Genomic DNA, 24,140 nt, shown 5'->3' with positions numbered 1-24,140 from the left:
CAGCCACAGACTGCTCCTTCGCAAGTACAGGACCAACAGACTGAAAAACTCCTTTGTCACTCAGAACATCAGACTGTACAACTCCTCACTCAGGATGAGGAGGAGTAACAGGAAGACAGAGGACGGGAAGGAGAGGAGCAGTAGTAGCCAGTAAACCATTAGCCAGCAGTGTTTCTGGTGTTTATTTTTGTGTGTTTATATTTTAAAATTGTTTTTTGCTTTCATGTTTGATGCTCTCTGTGCTTCTTACCCTGTGTGCTGCTATACAATGCTGCTGGAACCTCAGTTTCCCTGTTGGAGTCTTCCCAAGGCATCAATACATTTCTATCTAATCTCTAATCTAAGAATTAATGGTCAAGTGATTTCCAAAACTGTGGCTGGTTGATGGGCTGACAGCCAAAAATCAATGTACAGTTATGTCCCTTGATGGACAGCTAACTTGTATGTGTTTGGACTGTGTGTAAAATATGTGTACTGGCTTTTGTCCTGGTCTGCCTGACTTTCTTTGTAGTGTAGCTACTAGAGGATTGTTTGCACTTTGAGATATGAACATTGGCTTTGACGTTGTTAAGAATTTCAGCATTTGATGAAAGAAGAAGTATGAGTAAGTCCTTTTTTGGCCCCGAGGCCTGTTAATGCTGGTACGTATGGACAGATGACATACAGTAGTGTTCAGAATAATAGTAGTGCTATGTGGCATTCAGTCAGTGAGTTTGTCAATTTTGTGGAACAAACAGGTGTGAATCAGGTGTCCCCTATTCAAGGATGAACCCAGCACCTGTTGAACATGCTTTTCTCTTTGAAAGCCTGAGGAAAATGGGACGTTCAAGACATTGTTCAGAAGAACAGCGTAGTTTGATTAAAAAGTTGATTGGAGAGGGGAAAGAGACGTGTGGAAGAAAACGGAAAACAACCATCAAATTGGATAGAACAATAACCAGAATGGCAAAGGCTCACCCACTGATCAGATCCAGGATGATCAATGGCAGTCTGGAGTTACCTGTAAGTGCTGTGACATTTAGAAGACACCTGTGTGAAGCTAATTTATTTGTAAGAATCCCCCGCAAAGTCCCTCTGTTAAATAAAAAACATGTGCAGAAGAAGTTTCAATTTGCCAAAAGAACACATCAACTGGCCCAAAGAGAAATGGAGGAATATTTTGTGGACTGATGACAGTAAAATTGTTCTTTTTGGGTCCAAGGGACAGACAGTTTGTGAGACGACCCCCAAACTCTGAATTCAAGCCACAGTTCACAGTGAAGACAGTGAAGAATGGTGGTGCAAGCATCATGATATGGGCATGTTTCTCCTACTATGGTGTTGGGCCTATATATCGCATACCAGGTATCATGGATCAGTTTGGATATGTCAAAACACTTGAAGAGGTCATGTTGCCTTATGCTGAAGAGGACATGCCCTTGAAATGGATGTTTCAACAAGACAATGACCCCAAGCACACTAGTAAACGAGCAAAATCTTGGTTCCAAACCAACAAAATTAATGCCTCGCAGATGTGAAGAAATCATGAAAAACTGTGGTTATACAACTAAATACTAGTTTAGTGATTCACAGGATTGCTAAAAAAAAGCAGTTTGAACATAATAGTTTTGAGTTTGTAGCGTCAACAGCAGATGCTACTATTACTGTGAACACCCCCTTTTCTACTTTTTTTTACTAATAGCCCAATTTCATAGCCTTAGGATTGTGCATATCATGAATGCTTGGTCTTGTTGGATTTGTGAGAATCTACTGAATCTACTGGTACCTTGTTTCCCACGTAACAATAAGAAATATACTCAGAACCTAGATTAATCTTTTTAGTCACATAGCACTACTATTATTCTGAACACTACTGTACCATGAAGCAGATGAAAGTCTAGGACTTCTCCTAGACAGGATGCCAGTCTGACACAGGTTACTTCCCCAGGCAAGGCCAGTACCCATTTACAGCTTGATGAAATGAAACTATGTAGATTAAGTGTTCTGTTCAAGGACATTGAAGTCAACCCTACATAATGGTAGACCAGCTCCTTACCCAGTGACTTTTGCTCAAAACAATTCAACAAATTGATAAAATAGGCAAGTACAGAAGTACAGTTTATTTATTTATTTATTTTGGGGGGGTGGGTGGGATGTTGCGATATTGCAGAATTTGCTGAATTTGAATTAAAATGACAAATTCCTGTCAGGGGTTGGGTCAGGTCAGGATCACTGGTGGTGACACAAAGCAGGCTAGACTTGCTCATGCCCAAGAAGACTTGTGTTTCATCTTTTGCTCCCAAACATAACTATCTATTTTCTGCATCCAGTTGTTATGTGAGGGTCCTCTTATTCTTATCCAGTAGTTGGGGTCTGGTGGGAGTTGGTGTCTCCTCACAATGCATGTAATAGGTCTGATCTTTGTGTCTTAAGGCTTTTAGATCATCTGTGATGGGTTTGATTGGCTGTTTCATGGCTAATACTGAAGCAGAGAGGTGACCAAGCCTTCTCTGTTTCTGTCTTTGGACTATGGTGTGACCTGCTTCCTCAAACCCCATCATGAAGTCTGAATGTGCTCACATTCCAGCAGTGCTGAAAGAATGAACCCAGTGTTATAACATCTGGTTATCACCTTATCCAAATGGATTTACATTAAAACAGAGAGATCTGAAATTAAATGAGTGTTTGCAATCAGCTTTGCAGTGTTTCATTTTTACTCTCCACCTTTGCTGAGCGGCTAATGTCTTCTGCTTTAGGTTGGTGTCTCCAGAACCTCCTCCAAAGGGCTTCCTGGTCATGGGATCAAAGTTTCGATACAGTGGAAGAACACAGGCTCAAACCAGACAAGCCAGTGCTCTAATAGACCGACCCGCTCCTCACTTCGAGCGTTCCACTAGCAAGAGGTACCTGCTGTCTCGAAGCTTGGATGGAGGTAAGCATCACAAGAGAACCTCTTCAGATCTGGAGACTATGGCAAGCTTCAGACTCCATGTTTCTGGTTTACTTTTGCTTCACTTCCATATTTACTACTCATGGAACCCTTGTTCATTGGACTGTGTTTTGTAATAATTCCACTCTTGTTACCTGCAGAGTTCTCACGGCCGGTATCAACTATGTGTGAGAACCATGACAGCCTGTCCCACAGTGGCAGTGAACGGCGGCGTGTCCACAGTTCATTTGTAGATGACCACGAGACTGAGCATGAGCAGAGTCTGGAACAAGAAGAGGATAAAGACCATGAACAGGGCAGAGATGAAGATGGCAACATCACTCCAAGCAGAAAGAAGGAAATCATGGTACTCAACATTTACTGCTGCAGCTGTTTTGTATTATTGTGTTACTAGCAGGCACGCTGGCAATGCACGGGGGTCAGATTTCAATGCTTCTTACAGTACGGTTAGTTGTATCTACTGTATTTAACATTCAGAGCTAATGTTTGCTTAGTATTTGGACACTGTGGAAGGAAGTCAGATTTTTAATTTGACAGGTCTATAGGTATTTGGACCTCTCCAGTCACATCCCTATCTTCCTAATGAATTGGTTGCCACAGTTACTGTTGCTTAGCAACAGGCCAGTCAACATTTGGATTGGCAGATACACACAGTAATACATACATACATACATGTGGTGTTTATAAATAAAGCACAATTTGTTTTGTCTAATGAGTTCAAGCTTTGTTTTATAATGTCAATTTGGCAAAGATCTGAGTTAAACTTCTTTAAGGCCGGGTTCCCACGGCAGGATAATTAGGCCGATATCGGACCCGATCTTCCGCTTCCGACAATCTTAAGGACACCCCGACAATCGTGATGACGCTAAAGATAATGTTATCAGATATTCCTGCCATGTGTGGTGTGTTAAGAGCGCTCTGATCTGCTCGGAAGGGCGTCAGGAGCGCTCCGATCACAACTCTGGGATATTCAACATGTTGGATTTTTTGCCCCGATATCGCAGTGTGTGTTGTGTCCCCCGACAACAAACGAGCATGCAGCCTGCTGAATATGACATTCAGCCAATCAGAAAGCGAGGTGACGGACGCACGGAGCCGAAAATAAAATCAAAACAGCTGTTCTGACTTACCAGAAAGTCCGGTGGTCGCGCTGTCTCCACTCCTTTAAAGAACGCCTTTTCTTTTTCCTCTTGTATTGTTTTTTCCCTCTGTTTTAAATAGTCCACAAAGTACCTCCGTTTGTTTACTCTGAAGTCACGTTTAATCTCGAGAGATTTTGTGAGGTTTCCTGTCTGAGCTGTAAATGTTCGTGTGTGAAATCTGTTCGTGTGTGGTGTTGTTGTCCTTATCGTGTGGCTGAACACCACACACTGTACGACCAAACCAGTTAGATCAATGATTTTTTATCTTCACGTGTGTGGTCTCTCAGGTTTTGGAAACCTAAAGATAATTTTAAAATCCTGTCGTGTGAACCAGGCTTAAGAGCGGGAATTCAGTCGTAGGAATGGCAGGAACCACAGCGGTGCTGATGTAAATAGGTCCAAGCTTGTCAGGACAGTTGAAGTTTATTTCCTGCAGGCGTATAATGGTATGGTGGCTTTGGTGGATTTAGTGTTCCTAAGTCTTCTCCTGTTCACTCAGGCTTATATGCACCTCTCATAAATCCACTAGCAGCTTCTCATTGTGCTGATAAATGCCTGTGTTACTAACATACTTTTCTTTTTAACTCTTGCTGGCCTAAAGGAGGTGGCTGAGTCACCAGTTGACAGTAAACATGAGGTATTTGGGTCTATCTGCCTGTCTGTCTGTCTGTCTGTCTGTCCAACTGTGCCATCTATTCATTCCTTTTTGTTTCTGTCTGTTAGCTAAAGCGCACATTTTCTGCTAAGTGATATTATTGATAAATGATATCAAATTTAAATTTGGAATGTTAGTCTGGTTCACTATGTAATTTCATTGCATTTTTGAGGGATTAGGAAGAGGACAGGAACATTAACCTTCAAAGTGTGTCCTGACAAAGAAGGACAAGCCGGAACTATTTCCCTGTGAAGAGGGCAGATCTTTAGTTGTCATGGGGAACACGCCCAATGGTGCAGGTGTATGACAGACTCATCAAGGACTCTAATTTCATTCTAAGTGCACCTTCACTTTGATTGTTTTAAACTTTGAATTATTTCGTAAATGTGTAAATAATCCCAGAAACTGTAGGCTTAGCTGTTAATATCATCAAAGTAATTTAGAAGCAGAAATAATGGAAACATTAGTTTTAGGACTGCCATTTTGTAAAATAATATGGCTAGATTAGACTTCACCAATCTGGTACCACTGCATTTTGTGGCCCGAAACATTTTACTTTTGTTGATTATATTAAAGCTATAGGTTGCCTAGAATCTGAGATATTGACAGAATCCATTTTTATGGTCACAATTTTGAAAATCCAAGATGGCCATCATGTATGTACTTTGGCAAATGGAAACAATACATTTGTGAATGCTTATACAAGGAACTTTTCAAAAACATATACACCCCCCCACCCCCCAAAAAACAAACAATGAAAATTTTATAACTTCCCAACTGGCACAATCATTTGCCTACAAGCTTTTTCATTTTCAGATTGTACAGTATAAAAATGTCACAAAATTCAAAGTGGCCACCGAGTTGTTTTTCAGTCATTTTAAAATTAGCACATATGAAATGATAGAACTCATCCAGTTTTTTTGCTTGCTCGGCTGATGGCATCAGACTGCACATTCGGCCTGGTGATGGCGCTAATGAGACAGCATGTCGAGCTAAGCAGTTTGTTGTTTCATGCTATGTAGCATCTCATCAAGGAAAACAACATGTTCATGCAAGACAAAATATTGTTACATTAGATTTTTAATTATTGTGACTCAGCATGTGGCTATCATGTCCTACAATAAACAATAGGTCAAGATAGATCTGTCAGTTTATCTTGTTAATTGAGAAGCAGAAATTGTTGCTGTGAGGATTTGGATTGGAGTTAGCGTATCAGTTAAACACAGTGACCTCTGAAATGCAAGCATTTAGGAAGATTTTTAGTATTGCAAAGAAAATTGACATAGAAAGTTTAAAAAAAAGAAAATGATTCAACCACAAACCAGGTTTACTTGTAGAATATTGACTCCTTAAACCCCCGTCACACTCAGCCACATTTCCACAAGGTCTGCAAAAATCAGGAGGCACACACAAAGAGCCTGTACAACTTACAAAAAATGCAGGGGAAATGGTTAAAGGACATGTTGCACCAAAATCATAGCAATTTTGATTTGGGCTGTTAGTGACTACCCAATGATACACCAGGACTACTTTGTGCACTTCTGTGACCGGTCTCAAAGTATACTGCATTGACAGCAAACTGCTACAGAGACTGCCAAAAACAAAGTACTCATGAGTAACCATTTTTCCGACAGCATTTACGTAGCTTTGAGGAAAATATCCCACTGCGTGCTTGAATAGAATGTAGCTGCTAACGTTAAGAATGGAGCCACAGATTAATTTACATAAGTGTGATGTCATGTTATGATGATTCATTTTTAAGTTGTAACTTGATTTTGATGCAGTCACAGAAAAGCAGCAGCTGCTCTCCAATTTGAGAAGACTTAGTGTGCGTGCATGGCCATTAATAATCATAAACACAGCCTGTTAAAAACGGTCTGGTAGAGGCTCAGCTTTGTGCACACTCATAAGGGCCCCTTCACACATAGTACAAATTTGGTTGATTTGCGCATGAATTGTGCATGAAGCAGGGATCAGATGCAAAACGTGTGAAATCGAAGCTGCCTCTAACGCCTCGTACATCTGTTGCTACAACTATTTGCGCACATCAGCAGCTAAAAGACAGAGTGTGCGCTGTGCAAGCCCATCGAAACTTCTTGCAGCAGGTGTCGGTCAAATTCCAGCTGAAGGTGCCCTGACACTAGCACAACTTTGATCCGTGCACTTGCACGGATGTCATCGTGACGATCCCACTCCCTGTGTTCCCAGCTGGACACAGCACTTTATTCCACAGGCTGCCACGCGCTCTGTGCTGGACACTGCATTTCCGCACACATCACGATCCAAAATCCACCATACTCACTCACTCACCCTCAGCTGCTTATTCAAATTCAGTGTCACAGTGGGTGGAGGGTTATCCCAGCAGATACACCCCAGACAGGATGCCAGTCTGTCACAGGGTCTCTGACAGACTCTCTCAAAGTAAAATAAAAATCAAGCCTACCAGCTGCACTATAGAGAACAAAATAAAAAAGGAAAACTACAGGGCACTCACCCATTTGTAGAATGATTTCGAAGGTTCAATATGTAAAATCCACTCCACCAAAGAAGTCCTCATGTATGGCTTGCACACGTGATCACCAGCCGGAGAACAATGTCTCGGCCCACTCTAAGTCCTCATGCATGGATCATGTGCAATCGCCGGCTGGAGAACAATATACCACGGCAGCTCTGCCTTCAGCTCCTCAAGCTCTCTCATGATTCTGGCACATTAGATAGAAAGTCCATTAACTCCTGAAGATAACGTATTCTGACTTTTTCCAATGTAAGAAATACATCTGCATGTTCAGGCAGCCTGTGAAAATAGACCCGTAGAGTCATTCCACGTGCGTGTTCCTTGCAGCAGTAAAATAGTGTCCTGTGACACAAACAGCAGAGCCACCAGACTTTAAGTAACAAAATTTGGCAGACTTCACCCACAATTAAGAATTTTGGGTGAAATGTGTTGTCTCCTGTCTGTACATCCTCTGTAAATCCGAGCCATCACTTTTGGAAGCGTCGTTATTGAATGTAGCAGTGTTCATGTTACTCTGTCTGTCGATCCATCAGGATGTTTCTGCTTTTCCTAAAATGGACTTACAATCATGATTACTTTGATTTTGTGTTGCTAACCGGGACGTTAAATAACGCGTGACGTGTTCTTTAAGGACGTGATGTTCTCTGACTTGGAAGACGTGGTTGAACTTTAGACATGTAGTAAAGTATGCAGTGAGGACTTGATTGAATCAGGATGCAGTAAGAAATTCAGTACAAATATGACATGGACAGTCTGTCCTAGCAATTGTTTTTTTTTTCCTGCTTTGTGGACGACATATGAGAATTTCTGTCCATGGAACTGAAACCCAGCCCAACAAATAAATCAGTAAAATTTTAAAGAGAATTCTCCCTAACGTCTCCATACAAACTGAGGTTGCTTCAAAGTGTGCACAGGCACAGGCCCCACCCGCCTGCACACACCCAGACAGGACACTGTCAGGAGAGCTGTTTTATACATGTGGACACAAAACATCCTGAAAGACACGATTGACAAACACAGTGGCTGGTGCATTACTAACAAGGACAAGATGGATGGAGTGAGATTGTGGTGTATGTGTGTGTGATGTGATTGCAGTAAGAACAAATTGCAGGTGGAGTACATGTTGCGTAATCATGCCCATGGCAATAAATTACTGAGGGCATGTTAAATGATGTGAGAACAGGGTGGGGATGTCATCAGGACGAAGTATGGACATGAAAATGGCATATATTTATTTATTTATTTATTTTTTTTACATTTTGATCGCGCCTCCACTGTGTTCCTCAAACGTTTCAGGACACAGTGTGTTCTCGACGACCTTCGCCTGAGTGTGACGGGGTTCTTATTGGCTGAACACTGACCGAGCAGAAAATGTCTGACATACAGTATTTTATGTGACTGGTTTTGGAGGAAACCTACACAGTAAATTATGTGACGTAAAATAAACTCTGCCAGGATAACATTTGGTCCCAGTCAAAGAGAGTTAAATGTACTCCATCACAGTGCTAAATCAATTCTGTCACAGTGTAAAATCAACTCTATCATGCTGTGAATGACTCTTATTGGAGTTGAAAACGTGATCTGACAAGACTGTAGAGCTGATTTCACGCTATAATCAAGTGTATTTAACTCAGAAGTGGCAGTGAGTCACTGTCAAGTCACTCTTAAGTCATGAATCAGCATGTCCCAAGTCAGCTTGCAAACAATTGGTGGTCATTATGACTTGAGACTTGACTTGGGACTTCCTGATTCATGACTTGAGAGTGACTTGATGGTGACTTCGTCCCACCTCTGAGTTAACTCTGTTTGGACTGGACTATTTTACTCCACAAAATTTACTGTGTGAATTAGGACACAGTGTGTACCACAATTTGAGTGTCTCCAGTTTTTGTGCCAGTTTGTCTGAATTGTTTTGTCCACTCATTAGACGATGTCTGTCACGTCTGAACACAGCGTGGTTCTTATTCCAAAGCTTACATGTAACACAGTGAGGATTTTAAGACCTTTGCATGCTGTATCCTTAACTGCTGCTCTACTGCCTCTGCACTTGACTTTGTTACTTCACCCTCTGACCCTGAACTCCTGACCTCTGACCTCTCCTGTGCTTGCTCATTTTCCTGCCCCATCTTAGCTCTGTCATTTGGAGCAGCAGACCACTCCTCGGCACAAACAGGAGGTACTTTCCCCTTTTCACCTGTTATACTCTGTTATGTGAGTTGATGTTCCTCGAGGCTTCACCAGTTCAGTCGTCAGGGAATTCTCTAGATTAAACTTTGACCCACAGACTTGGATCAAGGATTTGTCTTTTGATGTCATAGCAATTTATAATAACATCTGGCACATGTGAACAGACTCATTTAAAGGTGAAGCTTTGCTGTTGTCCAGAAAAAAACAGGTTTGTGGAAGTAACTTAATTTATGTACCGTTGCACTTTGAAAGCATTTCACAAAACACAAAAATCTTCATAGGATAAAAAAAAAATAAGCATACATTAAAATAGGATAAAATTCTGAACACCAAATACTTGTACATTGTAAAAAACCCACTAAATATCAATCAAGTAAATGAAACCTGATACTAAATACAAGTAAGCAGGGCAGAAGCTCCACGGTGATGCTCATGTCCCTGAATTGTCTGCCTTTAACACTGAGAGACACCTAGGAAGAGCTTATGGAGTCATGAAGGAAAGAGATATTTGACCATGCTGATAGATCTGCAGGGCAAATGAAGGTCGTAGACTTTTGGGAAGGGAACAATGGGATGCCTTGGGCACCTGGCCTCTTTGGAGGACCCTTGACTACCACTCGAATGGTTGTGAGTCCAACAAGTGGAAACTTAGAGAGACACAGATGATGAGTGTCACTTGCGTTATGAGGTAGCATCAGCTATATCATTTCTCTCTGTGCGAACCAGCATGTAGGTGCCCTAGTGTTGAGGATCACAATGGCTGGAGAAGGCCAAGAGGACATTGTACCTCAACTGGCTGCAGCAGATGGCTGGCTGTTTTTGAGACTTGTGGACAGACCAGTTGTCTGCCTGGGTTGTGGCTGTCCATGACCCAAGATGCCTCCTCTGTGTCGTGGATGTGCAGACACATGCCTCTGGAGCCTGGTCCTAGACTTGGGGTTCCCCCACAATGCAAGTGATACTCCTCATCCAATCTATTTGTTTGCACAGTCAATTCACTGCTTCTTGAGGCTTCTCCAAAGAAACCTGTAAAAGTGATGATTAGAATTAAAAACAATATTATTTATTTTTAATTTGTCCAATTCCTTATGGAGGGAGGTGATGATCTAGTGGTTAAGCAGTGGGGTTGAGACCAGAGGACCCTCTGTTCAATCCCCCGTCAGGCTGAAAAATCACTAAGAGCCCAAAGTTGCTCCCAGTGTGTAGTGAACACCTTTCATGGCAGCCCACTGACTTCTGTGTGTGTTTGTGTGTGTGTGTGAATGTGAGGCATTATTATAAAGCGCTTTGAGCTTCTGATTCTGATAGAAAAGTGCTATATAAGTGCAGTCCATTTACCGTTTATGGCCTTTTTGGAGGGACTGCATATAAAAACTGGTTGATGCAGGAATTTTAAAAACATCTCAATGTGATGCTGAAAGTCTACACGACAAGCACATCATGATTGCTTCATTTAAACTCCATCATGATGGTGTAGAGGAGCAAAATTATACACATTGTGTCACCGTCAACATGGTTGAGGCAGATAGACTGTTACTTTGTGGGCGGGTGGACTAGATGTTTACCTGGGTGGTTGCCATCCAAGACCCAAGGCAGTTCCATGGTGTTGTGGATGTGGCAAAGTGAAGCACCAGTTCATGCTCCCAGTCTTGACTTGAGTCTGCAAGTGTGAGTGCATGTGCTTGTCTTTGTAAATTACCATGTGAAGTGGATGAGGGTCCTTGACTCCTTCTGACTGGGATGAGCGGTTATTACAGGCTAATTCCCTGCCCACAGCCAATGCCCATTTACAGCTGGATGCACTGGGACAATGTGCATGAACTGTCTTTCCCCAGAATGCAGACAGGTATCCTGAAGCACAAATTGATCAAGTCAAACTCCAGGTTGTACATTGGTGGTCCCTCTCCTGTCCCACAGAGCTACCTGCTCTGTGCCCCTGACCAAGGCAGAGTCTCTACATCTGGAGTTGGTCCCTGGGCACCGGACTGTGGCTGCTCACTACTCCTAGTGGTTGGATTGTGTCTAACTGTAATTAGCATGCGTTACATGCAGAGAACAAATTTTGTTGTATGTATATGCAATGACAATAATTTCTGTTCTATTCTTGTGCAATTTATATACCGAAAAATCATGTTTATTTTTAATAGCAATTATAATAACTATATAAGACTTTCCCAGGAATCAAAGCGCTAAACAAAATAGACTCTAAGAATAAAAGAATAAATGCTAATTATAAAATGTACAGCAATATAAATTAGAGAGCTCATAATACAAAAAAGGTATGACATGTACATTTTTTTCCTCTTCAAGAGGCATTTTTTTTTCCACAGTGGTGACTTATACTCTGGAAAATATGGCAAATTAATCCAGCAATCTTGCATTCTGTGTGGCTAAGGGGGGGCGGGGCCTACACAGCACTGAAGAACCTAAAGGCAAATTCTTACATGAACCAAAGTAAAACCCCACTGTCCTCCGCTGTCTGTAAAGCCAAACATACACTGTGCCTTGTGTTCATGCTCCTTCTACAATACTGTGTGTTGATCAGACAGAACCTGAACACAACACACAGTGTACAGGGCTCACACTGTATTCCACAACTGCCTTTGGGTGAGCAGAACATGTACACAAAAGCACTGATTTTGTGTGTGTGTGTGTGTGTGTGTGTGTGTGTGTGTGTGTTTGTGTGTTTGTGTGCCCCTGATGTTGCGTCTGAGCTATGTGTAAATATGTGCACATGCATAAGAAGCAGTGGATTTCTGCAGCATGTTTTCCATTCGAGCAGATGGTCAAAGTGCATTACAGTGATGCATCACATTTACTTCTCCAGCCAAGACCAGTACCCATTTACACCTGGGTGGACTGAGACAATGCAGTTCGTGTCTTGTCCAACGGCACAGACAGGTAGCATTAGCAGGATTCAAACACAGGCTGACATTATAGACCAGCTCCTTTTCCATTCAGCAACCTGCTTCTTGCTTGCATATGACACTGGTCAACATGATTTTTCTTACGTGGAGTTTTCAATGTGTCATTTGGAGGCTCTAAATCTGAATCTGGTGTTAGTTTTTTCCAATCACGTCACATTTTTGAGATATGAAAACATATTTCTCGTATCAACTATTGAAGCAAAAGCTGCAGTCTCTCACACCTTTCCGGCGCCATAAACGATATTTCATCTCTTGTTCAAATTTTGTGAGCCTGGTTTAAAAATGATGCTTTTGAAACTGTTTTTGTGCATGATTAGTGGCATCAAACGTGTGAGTGAATGAGCAACTTTTGCATCACATACTGAAGTAACTGCCAATGCTGACATAAAATAATGCAAGTTATCACTTTCTATCTGCATCTGTGTGCACATTATTCAACCTAGAAGTAAGGTTTTAGAGTGAATGTAAGACAGATGCTCTGTACAGTGTCAGAGCGTCCTAAGCTTCCACAGTGGTGCTGTGGAAAATGCACTCCACCCATCAGTGTGTGCAAGCACTCTGATCTTATGGCCCGGTCACACGGCATACGACGATTCCTGAACGAAGGGAAAAAAGTTTTAAAAAAAAAAAGGTCACAAATCGTTGAGAAAAGGAGGACAAACAAGATTTATTTGCTTTATTTATTTGTAAATATATATATATACAACCCCTGGCAAAAATTATGGAATCACCGGCCTCAGAGGATGTTCATTCAGTTGTTAATTTTGTAGAAAAAAAGCAGATCACAGACATGACAGAAAACTAAAGTCATTTCAAATGGCAACTTTCTGGCTTTAAGAAACACTATAAGAAATCAAGAAAAAAAGATTGTGGCAGTCAGTAACGGTTACTTTTTTAGACCAAGCAGAGGAAAAAATGGAATCACTCAATTCTGAGGAATAAATTATGGAATCACCCTGTAAATTTTCATCCCCAAAACTAACACCTGCATCAAATCACATCTGCTCGTTAGTCTGCATCTAAAAAGGAGTGATCACACCTTGGAGAGCTGTTGCACCAAGTGGACTGACATGAATCATGGCTCCAACACGAGAGATGTCAATTGAAACAAAGGAGAGGATTATCAAACTCTTAAAAGAGAGTAAATCATCACGCAATGTTGCAAAAGATGTTGGTTGTTCACAGTCAGCTGTGTCTAAACTCTGAACCAAATACAAACAACATGGGAAGGTTGTTAAAGGCAAACATACTGGTAGACCAAGGAAGACATCAAAGTGTCAAGACAGAAAACTTAAAGCAATATGTCTCAAAAATCGAAAAATGTACAACAAAACAAATGAGGAACGAATGGGAGGAAACTGGAGTCAACTCTGTGACCGAACTGTAAGAAACCGCCTAAAGGAAATGGGATTTACATACAGAAAAGGTAAACGAAAGGCATCATTAACACCTAAACAGAAAAAAACAAGGTTAAGCTAAGGAAAAGCAATCGTGGACTGTGGATGACTGGATGAAAGTCATATTCAGTGATGAATCTCAAATCTGCATTGGGCAAGGTGATGATGCTGGAACTTTTGTTTGGTGCCTTTCCAATGAGAGTTACAAAGATGACTGCCTGAAGAGAACATGTAAATTTCCACAGTCATTGATGATATGGGGCTGCATGTCAGGTAAAGGCACTGGGGAGATGGCTGTCATTACATCATCAATAAATGCACAAGTTTATGTTGATATTTTGCACAATTGAAAGGATGTTTGGGGATGATGAAATCATTTTTCAAGATGATAATGCATCTTGCCATAGAGCAAAAACTGCAAAAACATTCCTTGCAAAAAGACACATAGGGTCAATGTCATGGCATAGGGTCAATGTCAATGAGCAGATCTGATTTGATGCAGGTGTTAATTTGGGGGATGAAAATTTACAGGGTGATTCCATAATTTTTTCCTCAGAATTGAGTGATTCCATATTTTTTTCCTCTGCTTGGTCTAAAAAAGTAACCGTTACTGACTGCCACAATCTTTTTTCCTGATTTCTTATAGTGTTTCTTAAAGCCAGAAAGTTGCCATTTGAAATGACTTTAGTTTTGTGTCATGTCTGTGATCTGCTTTTTTTCTACAAAATTAAACAACTGAATGAACATCCTCTGAGGCCGGTGATTCCATAATTTTTGCCAGGGGTTGTATATATATATATACACACACACACATATGTAGGCTTAGTAGTTAACACTGTTGCCTCACAGCAAGTAGGTCATGGGTTCGATTCCCACCTGTGGCCTTTCTGTGTGGAGTTTGCGTGTTCTTCCTAGGTTAGGTGGATTGGATACTTTAAATTGACAGTAGGTGTGAATGTGTTTGTCTATATGTGGGCCTGTGACAGACTGGTGTCCTGTCCAGGGCGTACCCTGCCTCATGCCCTGTGACTGCTGGGATAGGCTTCAGCCCCCGCAACCCTTAATTGAAGTAAGTGGTTGAAGATGAGAGTATATATGCAATAGATTTAGATTAATTAATCAGAAAAAAATAATGCACTTGCACAATCAAATCTGTGCCACAGTAAAATCTAATTTAATAGTGCAAGCATAAATGTCAGAAACATTCAACAAGTGAGTGCAGCAATATAAAGATGTCGGAGAACATCAGGTGATTGGCCTAACACCTGTATCTATCAGCACAACTTGTGCAAGTAGGCATCAAGGAAGCTCTAGACTTCAAATTAAACATAGTGTCTGTGGAGACAAACATCAAGCACATACAGTCAAATCAAACAAATCACAATAGAAACACGTCTTCGGAAACGTCAATCAGCTGCTAAAGTATGTTCCTTCAGCTTTTCCTTTTTTCACTGTGTGTCACCACAGCAGATCTGAGATGGATGCACATGTTGATTTTGCACTCGCACATCTGACACATGTGAACAGTGCATGTCCAGTGTTTGTGAAGTGCTTGATGATCACTCCTGACTCTGTCAGCAAATATCACTTTGTGCCTCTCCAACTTCTTTCAGGACCCGGGACAGCACCCTTCAGCTGATCAAATGTCCTCTCTTGAAAAAACTAAACAAATTAATAAATAAATACATACATATACACACACATATATATCCCTTGTATTATGGTGAGAAATAAATACGTTTATTATGTTGCGGGTCATTTTGACCCGTATTGTTTAAATCCACTCAAAACAGAAAAAAATAAAGTTAAACCAATCAGAGCTTTATTTTAGATTATACAAACATTTTGAAGAGAAGAGAAGAAGAGATATACAATTCAAGCACTATATCAAAGATCTCCTGTTTTCACCTCTTACCTCTTCACGAACACTTTTTTTTTCATTAAACTTGCCCCATTTTCTCAGATTTTCAGTTAAACATTTTCCCCACGTGATGGACAGAATGTGACTGTGTGCTTTCTGCAGATGTACTTCTTGCACCTCGCACAACAGGTATTTCAAGGTCAAGGTCAACTTTATTGTCCCATTAGGGAAATTTGTCTTGGGCATTGTCTACATTATTGCTTCACAGGGCAAAGAACAATTAAAAAAGGACACAAATCACATAAAACACAAGAATTTAAATCTTGACTAAAATCAGGAAATACATTATAATGACAACACAGAAACATTCAACTATTTAAAGTGCTAAGAAAAGTGCCAGGTGCTAAAGTGCTGATGTTTGTTGCACGTTGTTCTATTGCACTAGTTGCTTGCATTGTTTAGCAGTTTGATAGAAACTGGAACAAATGATAATTTGAGACGATTTGTTTTACACTTTGGTTTACAAAATCTTCTTCCTGAAGGGAGGAGTTCATACTCTGAGGACAGTGGATGAGTGGAGTCTGAGCAGATTTTTGTTGCCTGCGTCATAACTAACTGGTTATACAGCTTCTCAATGGACTCATTTTTTCATACCAATTATTTCTGTTGCTGTTTTGTGGATTGTAGACAACCTATTTTTAAGTTGAATTGTAAGGTTACCAAACCAGGCAGTGATTCCATATCTAAATAGGTTCTCTAAGATAGCTTTGTAAATAATTAGCATGATCTGATTACTAACGCCATAAAGCCTCATTCGTCTCAGAAAATACATTCTGTGCTGCAGTTTGTTGCACAAATTATCAATGTGTGATTTCCAGTTTAGCAAATTATTGATATGGACCCCTAGATATTTATATGTTGCCACCTGATTTATAGTTTGGTCTAAAATGACTACTGACTTGTGTGTTGTCACTTGTCTTGGGTCAAAAACCATCTCTTCTGTTTTTGACACATTTAAAATCAGATGGTTTTTGTCACACCACTTAATAAAGGTGTCAATCTCATTGTAGTAGACAAATGGGTCCATGTCCTTATGCAAGAGGCGCACGATTGCTGTGTCATCTGCAAATTTGAAAATAAAATTATTGGGGTGTACTTTCCTGCAGTCATTAGTATAAATTGCAAAAAGTATTGGTGAAAGCACACAGCCTTGTGGAACTCCTGTATTACAGTGTTTAATATCTGATAATGTCTGATTAAGCTTTACTTGCTTCACATTCTTGTCCTTCAATTTCCATAAAAGTAGGTGGGGTTGCACAGTATTAAAAGCCGAGCGAAAATCAATAAATAAAGTGTGAACATAAGTTTTTGTTCCTTCCAAATGCTTAGAGACAAGGTGCAACATGCATAGAATGGCATCCTCAGTGCTACGCTCATGCTTACAGGCAAACTGACATACATCTAACATGGGCTGTACTTCTGTTTTGAGAAGTGACAAAACTAATCTTTCAAAACATTTTGCAATAATTGAGATCAAGGCTACTGTAGCACAAGGCTCTTTGGGCACTGGTATTATAATAGACCTCTTTCATAGAGCTGGGACAGTATTGGTGTCTAATGAACACTGCAATATAGGACACCATGCTGGTGTCAGTTCCTCTGCACAGCTTTTGAGCAGAAAAGCCGGCAGTCCATCAGGGACAGTGGATTTACTAGTTCTCACAGTACGAAAAAGACACTGGACACTAGGTGGATCCACTTCCAGCCAGTCAGTGGTACTGGTTTCTGGTAGTGATCACACTCCTGAGAAAAGTTATCTTTATCAAATCTCAAATAGAAATCATTCAACTCATTTGATCTTTGCTGTTCATCCAAGGTAATAATTTGCTTTTTTGTAGGATTCATATTAGCAGAGTTTTTTAGTATTTGAAATTAAGAGGCTTTGTTCCATTATTTGTCTGTATCATTCTCTTGCTTTAGTTAGGCGTTGTTTCAGTTCCTTTTGAGTTTCTATCAGACCTACACTGTATTTATTGCGAAACGCTTGCTTTTTCCTATTTATGCACTCTTTGATTTCTTTAGTTATATAGGGCTTGTTTTTAGGATAGATGATAACATCCTTCTTAGCTACCACATTATCAACACCAAATTTCACATAGTCTGTAACCGTGTCTGTGGCCTCATCAAGCTCTATGGGATGAAATATGGACCAGGCTGTACACAAGAAGCATCCTTTTAGTGCCTCAAGTGAATCATCTGTCCAGACATTTACGGTCTTATGTACAGGTTTACATAATTTGAAGACTTATTTATATAAGGGAATCAGATGTATTATATTATGGTCTGAGTTAGAGAGGGGAGGCTTTGGGTTTGCAGATTATGCTCCCTTGATGTCGCCATAGCACTTATCCAATATCCTATTATGTCTTGTGTGACAGTTTACATATTGTTCAAAGCCTGATAAAACAGACTCTGGCTTACAATGGTTGAAGTCACTGCGCTGTAGCTGAATGCGCGTGGCTGCTTTGCCTGTGTTGCCGCTGGGGAGTATATAAATGGCGCCTATAATGATGTTGCCAAACTCCCTTGGCAGATAGTGAGGTCTCATTGATACACAAAGCAGTTCTATATCTGGGGTGCATACTTTGTCTCTTAATGTATACTGTTTGCACCATTTGTCATTCACATGTATGCACCGTTCCTCCGTTCTTCTTGCCAGACGTATCAGAACGGTCACTGCAAACCAGCGAAAAACCATCCAGATCAGGCAGAGCGTCAGGGATTCCTTGGTGGCACCATGTTTCGGTGAAAACCACCAGGTTAGCTTCCTGGTATTTAAAACGGCTCTTTTGGTTCGCACGGAGCTCGTCCATCTTGGGAGTCAGTGACCGCACGTTGCCCAGAAAGATCGATGGCAGCGGTGGCTTGCTGGCTCTCCAGAAGAGACATTCCTGGATGCCTCCTCGCCTCCCTCGCTTCCGCGGCAGCCGTGCACCGGTGTGTGTCACTCGGACCACAGCTGGTAGTTGATCCGGTGGTGTAAACCGGCGTGATCGGAGGGAAAGAAGTGCATCTCTGGTGAATACACATCGTAATCCTTGTTCCCACTGCAAAGCTGTTTGACAGATACTGAGGACAAAAAGTTTGCTGATAATCAGCGCCAGCAGAAAAAGGTGCAGGCTAAACGCCATTGTTCGAGGCTACCTCCTGCCGGCTTCTGTCAACTGTCAAAGTTCAAGTTCATAGAGCGATCACCAAATGCCTACTGTCTAAGGTAGCTCAGTCACAGTCTCAAGCACTTTCAGAACAGATTGTTACGGGTAACGTGAAACACTTACATTTAAAAACAAACAGAAGCAATATAGTAACACAAGCCTGGGTCACTTGTTTTATTGTCATCTTGATTGGGACAGACGTGGCATCTTTTGCATTTCTTTGCACCTGTATCCAAAGGATCCACTGTGGGTTGGTCAGATGCCCTTCCCTGGACCTTTGCAATGAAAGCTGCAGCTGCTGGGGATCGAGCTGGCCTGGCCCAGTTCTGGATCTTGGCAGTGACCAGTGCTTTGCCTAGTTCTTCCAGGAAGTCGACTTCTGTACAGTTTTCTGGCATTCCACTGCTGGTTGATCTCAATCCACAGCACATAGGCATTGTATGCAGACATGCCCACAATGTTGTAGAAAACCACCAAGGGCCAACAGGCAGTCTTGCACTGACATCTATATGTTGCTGTGACTTTGTCAAGATTGTCAACTCCTCCTTTGGTGGAATTGTAATCCAGGATCATCTGCGGCTTCATGTCCTCTCTCGTGCTCAGAGATGCATCTTTGTGCATTGTGCTCATCACAAGAGCATTCTTGTTTCTCAATGCATGTTGTTTACGCACAGCGGGCAGGTATAACCAGGTAGTGTCGACGTAAATCTACGATACCGGCCTAGCAACACCCTGGTAAAGTGATAATATTAATACAATAACATGCTTTTGGAGGGCGGTATGCATTTTCAAGAGGCCCGACGTTCATGCCCAGTCGCCCAAAATGACAGCTATTCGCCTGAGTTAGAGGAGGGCGAATAGCTGTCATTTTGGGCGACTGGGCATGGACGGAGGGACTCAGAAAATGCATACCGCATGACAGCAGCATGTTATTTGCATTATTATCACTTTACTGAAATACTCAACACGTAACGCGTACATAAAAAGTTGTCGCACTTTAACTTTTGTCGTGTCAGCTGGCTCGCGGCTCTCCAAATTTGGCAGTGCGTCCTCATCAAGCTGGCTGCTTTGGCTGCTGTTCATTGTCGTACTATCCATGAGAAAATCATCCAGAATATCCATATTGGGACCAACACACACTTCTCACCTTTTCATCTTTTCCTCTGCGGACAGTTTTTTTTCCTCTGCTGATAGTTCTTGGGCTGTGCGCTATGACGTCATTTGTTTACACACAGTGGGCGGGTATAGCCAGATAGCGTCGACGTACATCTACGATACCGGCCCAGCAACACCCCGGTAAAGTGATGATAATGCTAGTTATTGCTCAAGAACAATGAGTTATATAGACCCTGTTAATTTTTATTTATTTTTAATTCATTGCTTTAGTTTGTCTTTGTAACTTAACGTTTTGTTAAGTGGCTGCTGAAGTAGCTGGCCTGAACAGTTAGTAAATTGACATTAGTCGTGAAATGGCTTAGCGTCTTGTGATAATGCTAGTTAATGGTTAGCTAGTTCTGAATTTGATTTGTCCCATGAGGTTAAAACTGAGCTAACTTGCAAACTGCCATGCTAAGAATATGCAGTAAGTCCTTTAGGGCCCCTTCACAGTGCGAATATGTACAACTCAGGGTGACACCCGTCGGAACACCTTGTATGAGCAAACCATGAAACATCACGCCGACGGGCAGACTTGCACGATGCTGGTGCGACAGTTCGTGCACACGGGAACATAGTGCCACCACCTGCACAATGTATAACCACATCGCACAGCTGCTGTGAAGAAAAAATAAACTTTTTTTTTTTTTTTAATGCATGCTGTGATGGCAAATGGCACATGGGAACACAGCAGCTTTTCACAGCAGCTGTGCAATGTGGCTACACATCGCATAGCTGCTGTGCAAATAAAAAATAAAAATTACATGCCACCCGCTGGAATCAAACCTGCACCAAAAGCTCTGATTTGCCATCAGAAACTTTACCACTGAGCTACAATCGCTGTCCTGTGAAAGCTGCAGGAAACTGATACCAGGAAGGACATGGACGTATTATAAAACCGCACACCATATAAATACACCGCATTTTATTGAATCCCTCTTATCAAGCGGACAATACAAATATGATCTGTAGATGGCCCATGGTCACAGACGTATGAAATGACATGAATGATGAAGCAGTTCGCTCTTGTTATGTCCACATCTACTGCTCTGGTGTGTCCAGCCAGCCATGCGCGTGTTCTGCCCAACATGCATGTTTTGTGGATGCTGCACCGCAGGACTGATACTGCATCATGTGGAACAGAGCTCATGTGGGTGATGTGACAGTCAGATTGCCCACTGCGTGTTCTGATCTGACGGACCGTTTCAACCTGGGAGCAGCCTGTCAGCGCTCACTCACTGCAGCCCATCGCCACAGTGATATATGTTTTTATTTATGTCCACGTAAGGACAGCAAGCAGATACGCATGTGTCACAGTGGGCAGTTGTTAGTTCATGACTTTCCAAACACAATACGTGTTGTCCAGGTGGGACGTCCAGATCCACAAATCTCAACATCTGCTTCTGTCAGTGGCCACACCTCTTTTCCATTCAGCGCACACGCCAGTGTGTGTTTGCAAAGCCACACTCGTGCCGAACTTAGAAAAATTTCACATCCACCTCGACAGTGATTGTCTGCAGACTGTTGTCATGCTAATAGTGCGAATGGCCACACATTTTCAACGTGCCAAACGAGCGGTGTGAGATGTTTGTGTGTGTCACCTGGAATTTGGCCAACACGTGCCGCGAGAGGCTTCGATGGGCTCGCACAGCGCACACTTTGCCTTTCAGCAGTTGCAGTGCACAAATAGTTGTAGCAAAAGGTGTATGAAGCACGTTTTGCACACGAGTCCTGCTTCATGCGCACTTTATGTGCAAATTGACCACATTCGCATTATGTGTGAAGGGGCCCTTAGAGAGGTCATAGTGTGGAGAGGATGACAATCGAAGACTTCCCACAGATGTATTTACAGACTAGAGGACTGGAAAGATGCAGATGAAGGGTCTTTACTCAGGTAGCCTGAAGCACACACCTGGAATGGAACCCGGTCTATTGAAATTCCAGCTCCTATCATACAGAGCTCCCTGCTGTCCCGATGTCGGATTATCCTGATTTAACTTTGAACATTGGAGCAACATTGCTGGGATGTAGTAAAAATATAGAGCAGTCAGTATTTGGTGGCCGTCAGTAGGAACGAGGCATCATGGGAATGTCAGAACAGAATTCCCCATATTACATAGAGACAAAAATCAACCCGTGTTATCGTCCAAGAGTTTTTAGCAGTCAACAGAACGTCCGGCCACTTTCATGTGGTGCACACTTTCACTTTGCAGTGTCTGGCAACTGCTCTGTATTTCTACATGCTCCTTGATAAACACGATACTGTTGTTCTCATGTGCATCATCTCCAAATTCCTTTCATCATGTATGATATTGAAGGTTTGATGAATATGACAGTACCACAACTGAAGAAAAAAATAGAATGAACACTGTCTGTATACAAGTCAACACTGGCGGGTTTTGATGCAAAATACTACAAAAATCACAGTGGTGCCCCCCTCCACGTTGGTTTGTGATATGCAGAATTACCGACACCCACAGTTAGAAAGTACTCCATGCTTTTGCTGCCCCTTAAGTGGTCCATTGCAGCTTATGGTCTACACGGTCATTGTGGATGATGAAAAGAAGCTTCAAAGTGAGTGCAGAATAAGAGCGATGTTATGTATTTTACAGCAGTAGATTTTTGTTGAAATTCAAGACCACGGAGAGATAATCGAGTCAAATCACTCCTGATATTGTATCTCATTGAAATATTCAGAAATGCGTGACATTCTGGAAGTGAAAGATGTTCTAATTTCAGTATCTCTGTAAAGGGTATTGATATTATTGTGTTATTACACAGATCTGTAATTGTATCCATGTGTGAGCCAGACTCCTTTGTTCACACAGACATGTGACATCCTGCTCATGTGTTCTTCTTCTTCTTTCTCCATGTGCTCACCGTGCTGTAGTTTTTGGATAAGTCGAAGGATGTTCTGCTGAAGCACCAGGCCAGTATCAACGAGCTGAAGAGAACGCTGCGGGAGCCCAACAGCAAGCTGATGAACCGCGAGAAGTGCCTGTCTGCGACCTCCCCAACTGGGACGCCTGAGAAGAAGGCTGTGAGTGTGTGTGTGGGGGGGGCGGTGGGTAAGGGGTGGGCTAGGGGGTTCCACTGTGCATCGTCTGGGGTCAAACCCAGCTTCCTCTGATGCTTGACCGTCTGGTAAACAGCTCTACTGTTCCAACTTTGACTTTGACCCGAAGCAAATCCAGTCAACCTTCAGTCATACTTTCATCAGACGGAGACACTTAACTTTTTCTTCACCCACAAGCAGCTCAGATGTTTGTGTTTTTAATGCTGGCAGGAAATGTTTTTCCGAGTGTGTTCACTGAAGTACATTCTGCTTCTATCTGCTGCAGCAGAGCAATTCTGACAAAATCTCAGCAGTATTTAAAGATGAGTGACAGGCGCTGTGGGCTGGAGCTTCTTGATTCTGTTAGTTTGAAGGAGGCTCTGAGTGTTGCTTGCTGTGAGGTACTTAAGTGATTACGAGGAGTCTCTTCGTCCTTGATTGCCTCATAGCGTCCCGTGTTCTTCATGCCACATCATGAAATCTGTTCAGCTTTTGATATTTTGGTAATTGCTTTATTGAAAAGAGAGCACCAGGATTGTGTTCAGCTTTGAGATCGTATTTCTGTCTGTGAGAGCATCTAAATTGGCATCGTATTATCTCTCATCTGGTGTCTGGGACGATCAGATTATACCCCCAGAGAATGTTGAACATTGTCTGCAACAGAAAATGGAATCAGCTGTGTGTGTTACTGCGGGGAATCAGGCCTATTATCCTGTTTGATTGACAGCTGAAGGCAGCATGAGTGTCAGTGTTCAACCAGACTTAGTGCAGCTGAAGCCTTTGATGTCATTAAAGAAAAAAAAAAATTGTATTGGAAAGGTCTGCTGGTTTGGTTGTGTGGGTTTGGTGGCTGTCGGATGTGAGAGAGCTGAGCTGGAGTCTGTATGTCTGTTAGGTTAAAAGTTCATTCATAGTTTGTACTGAATAAATCAGTGGTGTCGTGTTCACTCGGGGCACGAGACAGTAATCCAAATGATACCTATCCTGAACCAAACCAGGCTTCATGATGCAGCAGCCACATCAGCAACAGACAGTGAAAAGCTAATCCATGCAATCTGACATTAGGTGAGGCCTAATCTAGAATATGGATGAGGTAGTAATT

General features: G+C 41.9%; 1 protein-coding gene across 1 annotated transcript in view; it reads left to right on the top strand.

The window, feature by feature from the left end:
* LOC117507847 (band 4.1-like protein 1) overlaps positions 1-24,140 on the top strand; it is a 374,283-nt gene that overhangs the window by 221,762 nt on the left and 128,381 nt on the right. Inside the window, exons 11-15 of the mRNA XM_034167630.1 lie at positions 2,736-2,911; positions 3,070-3,275; positions 4,673-4,708; positions 9,373-9,417; positions 22,874-23,023. Of these exons, the coding sequence (XP_034023521.1) occupies positions 2,736-2,911; positions 3,070-3,275; positions 4,673-4,708; positions 9,373-9,417; positions 22,874-23,023 (613 nt within the window). The remainder of the gene's footprint in view (positions 1-2,735; positions 2,912-3,069; positions 3,276-4,672; positions 4,709-9,372; positions 9,418-22,873; positions 23,024-24,140) is intronic.

The sequence above is a fragment of the Thalassophryne amazonica genome, chromosome 3, assembly GCF_902500255.1.
Source record: "Thalassophryne amazonica chromosome 3, fThaAma1.1, whole genome shotgun sequence".
NCBI classification, from domain to species: domain Eukaryota; kingdom Metazoa; phylum Chordata; class Actinopteri; order Batrachoidiformes; family Batrachoididae; genus Thalassophryne; species Thalassophryne amazonica.
Note: the sequence above shows the minus strand (reverse complement) of the source record. Positions and strands in the feature narration are given on the sequence as shown.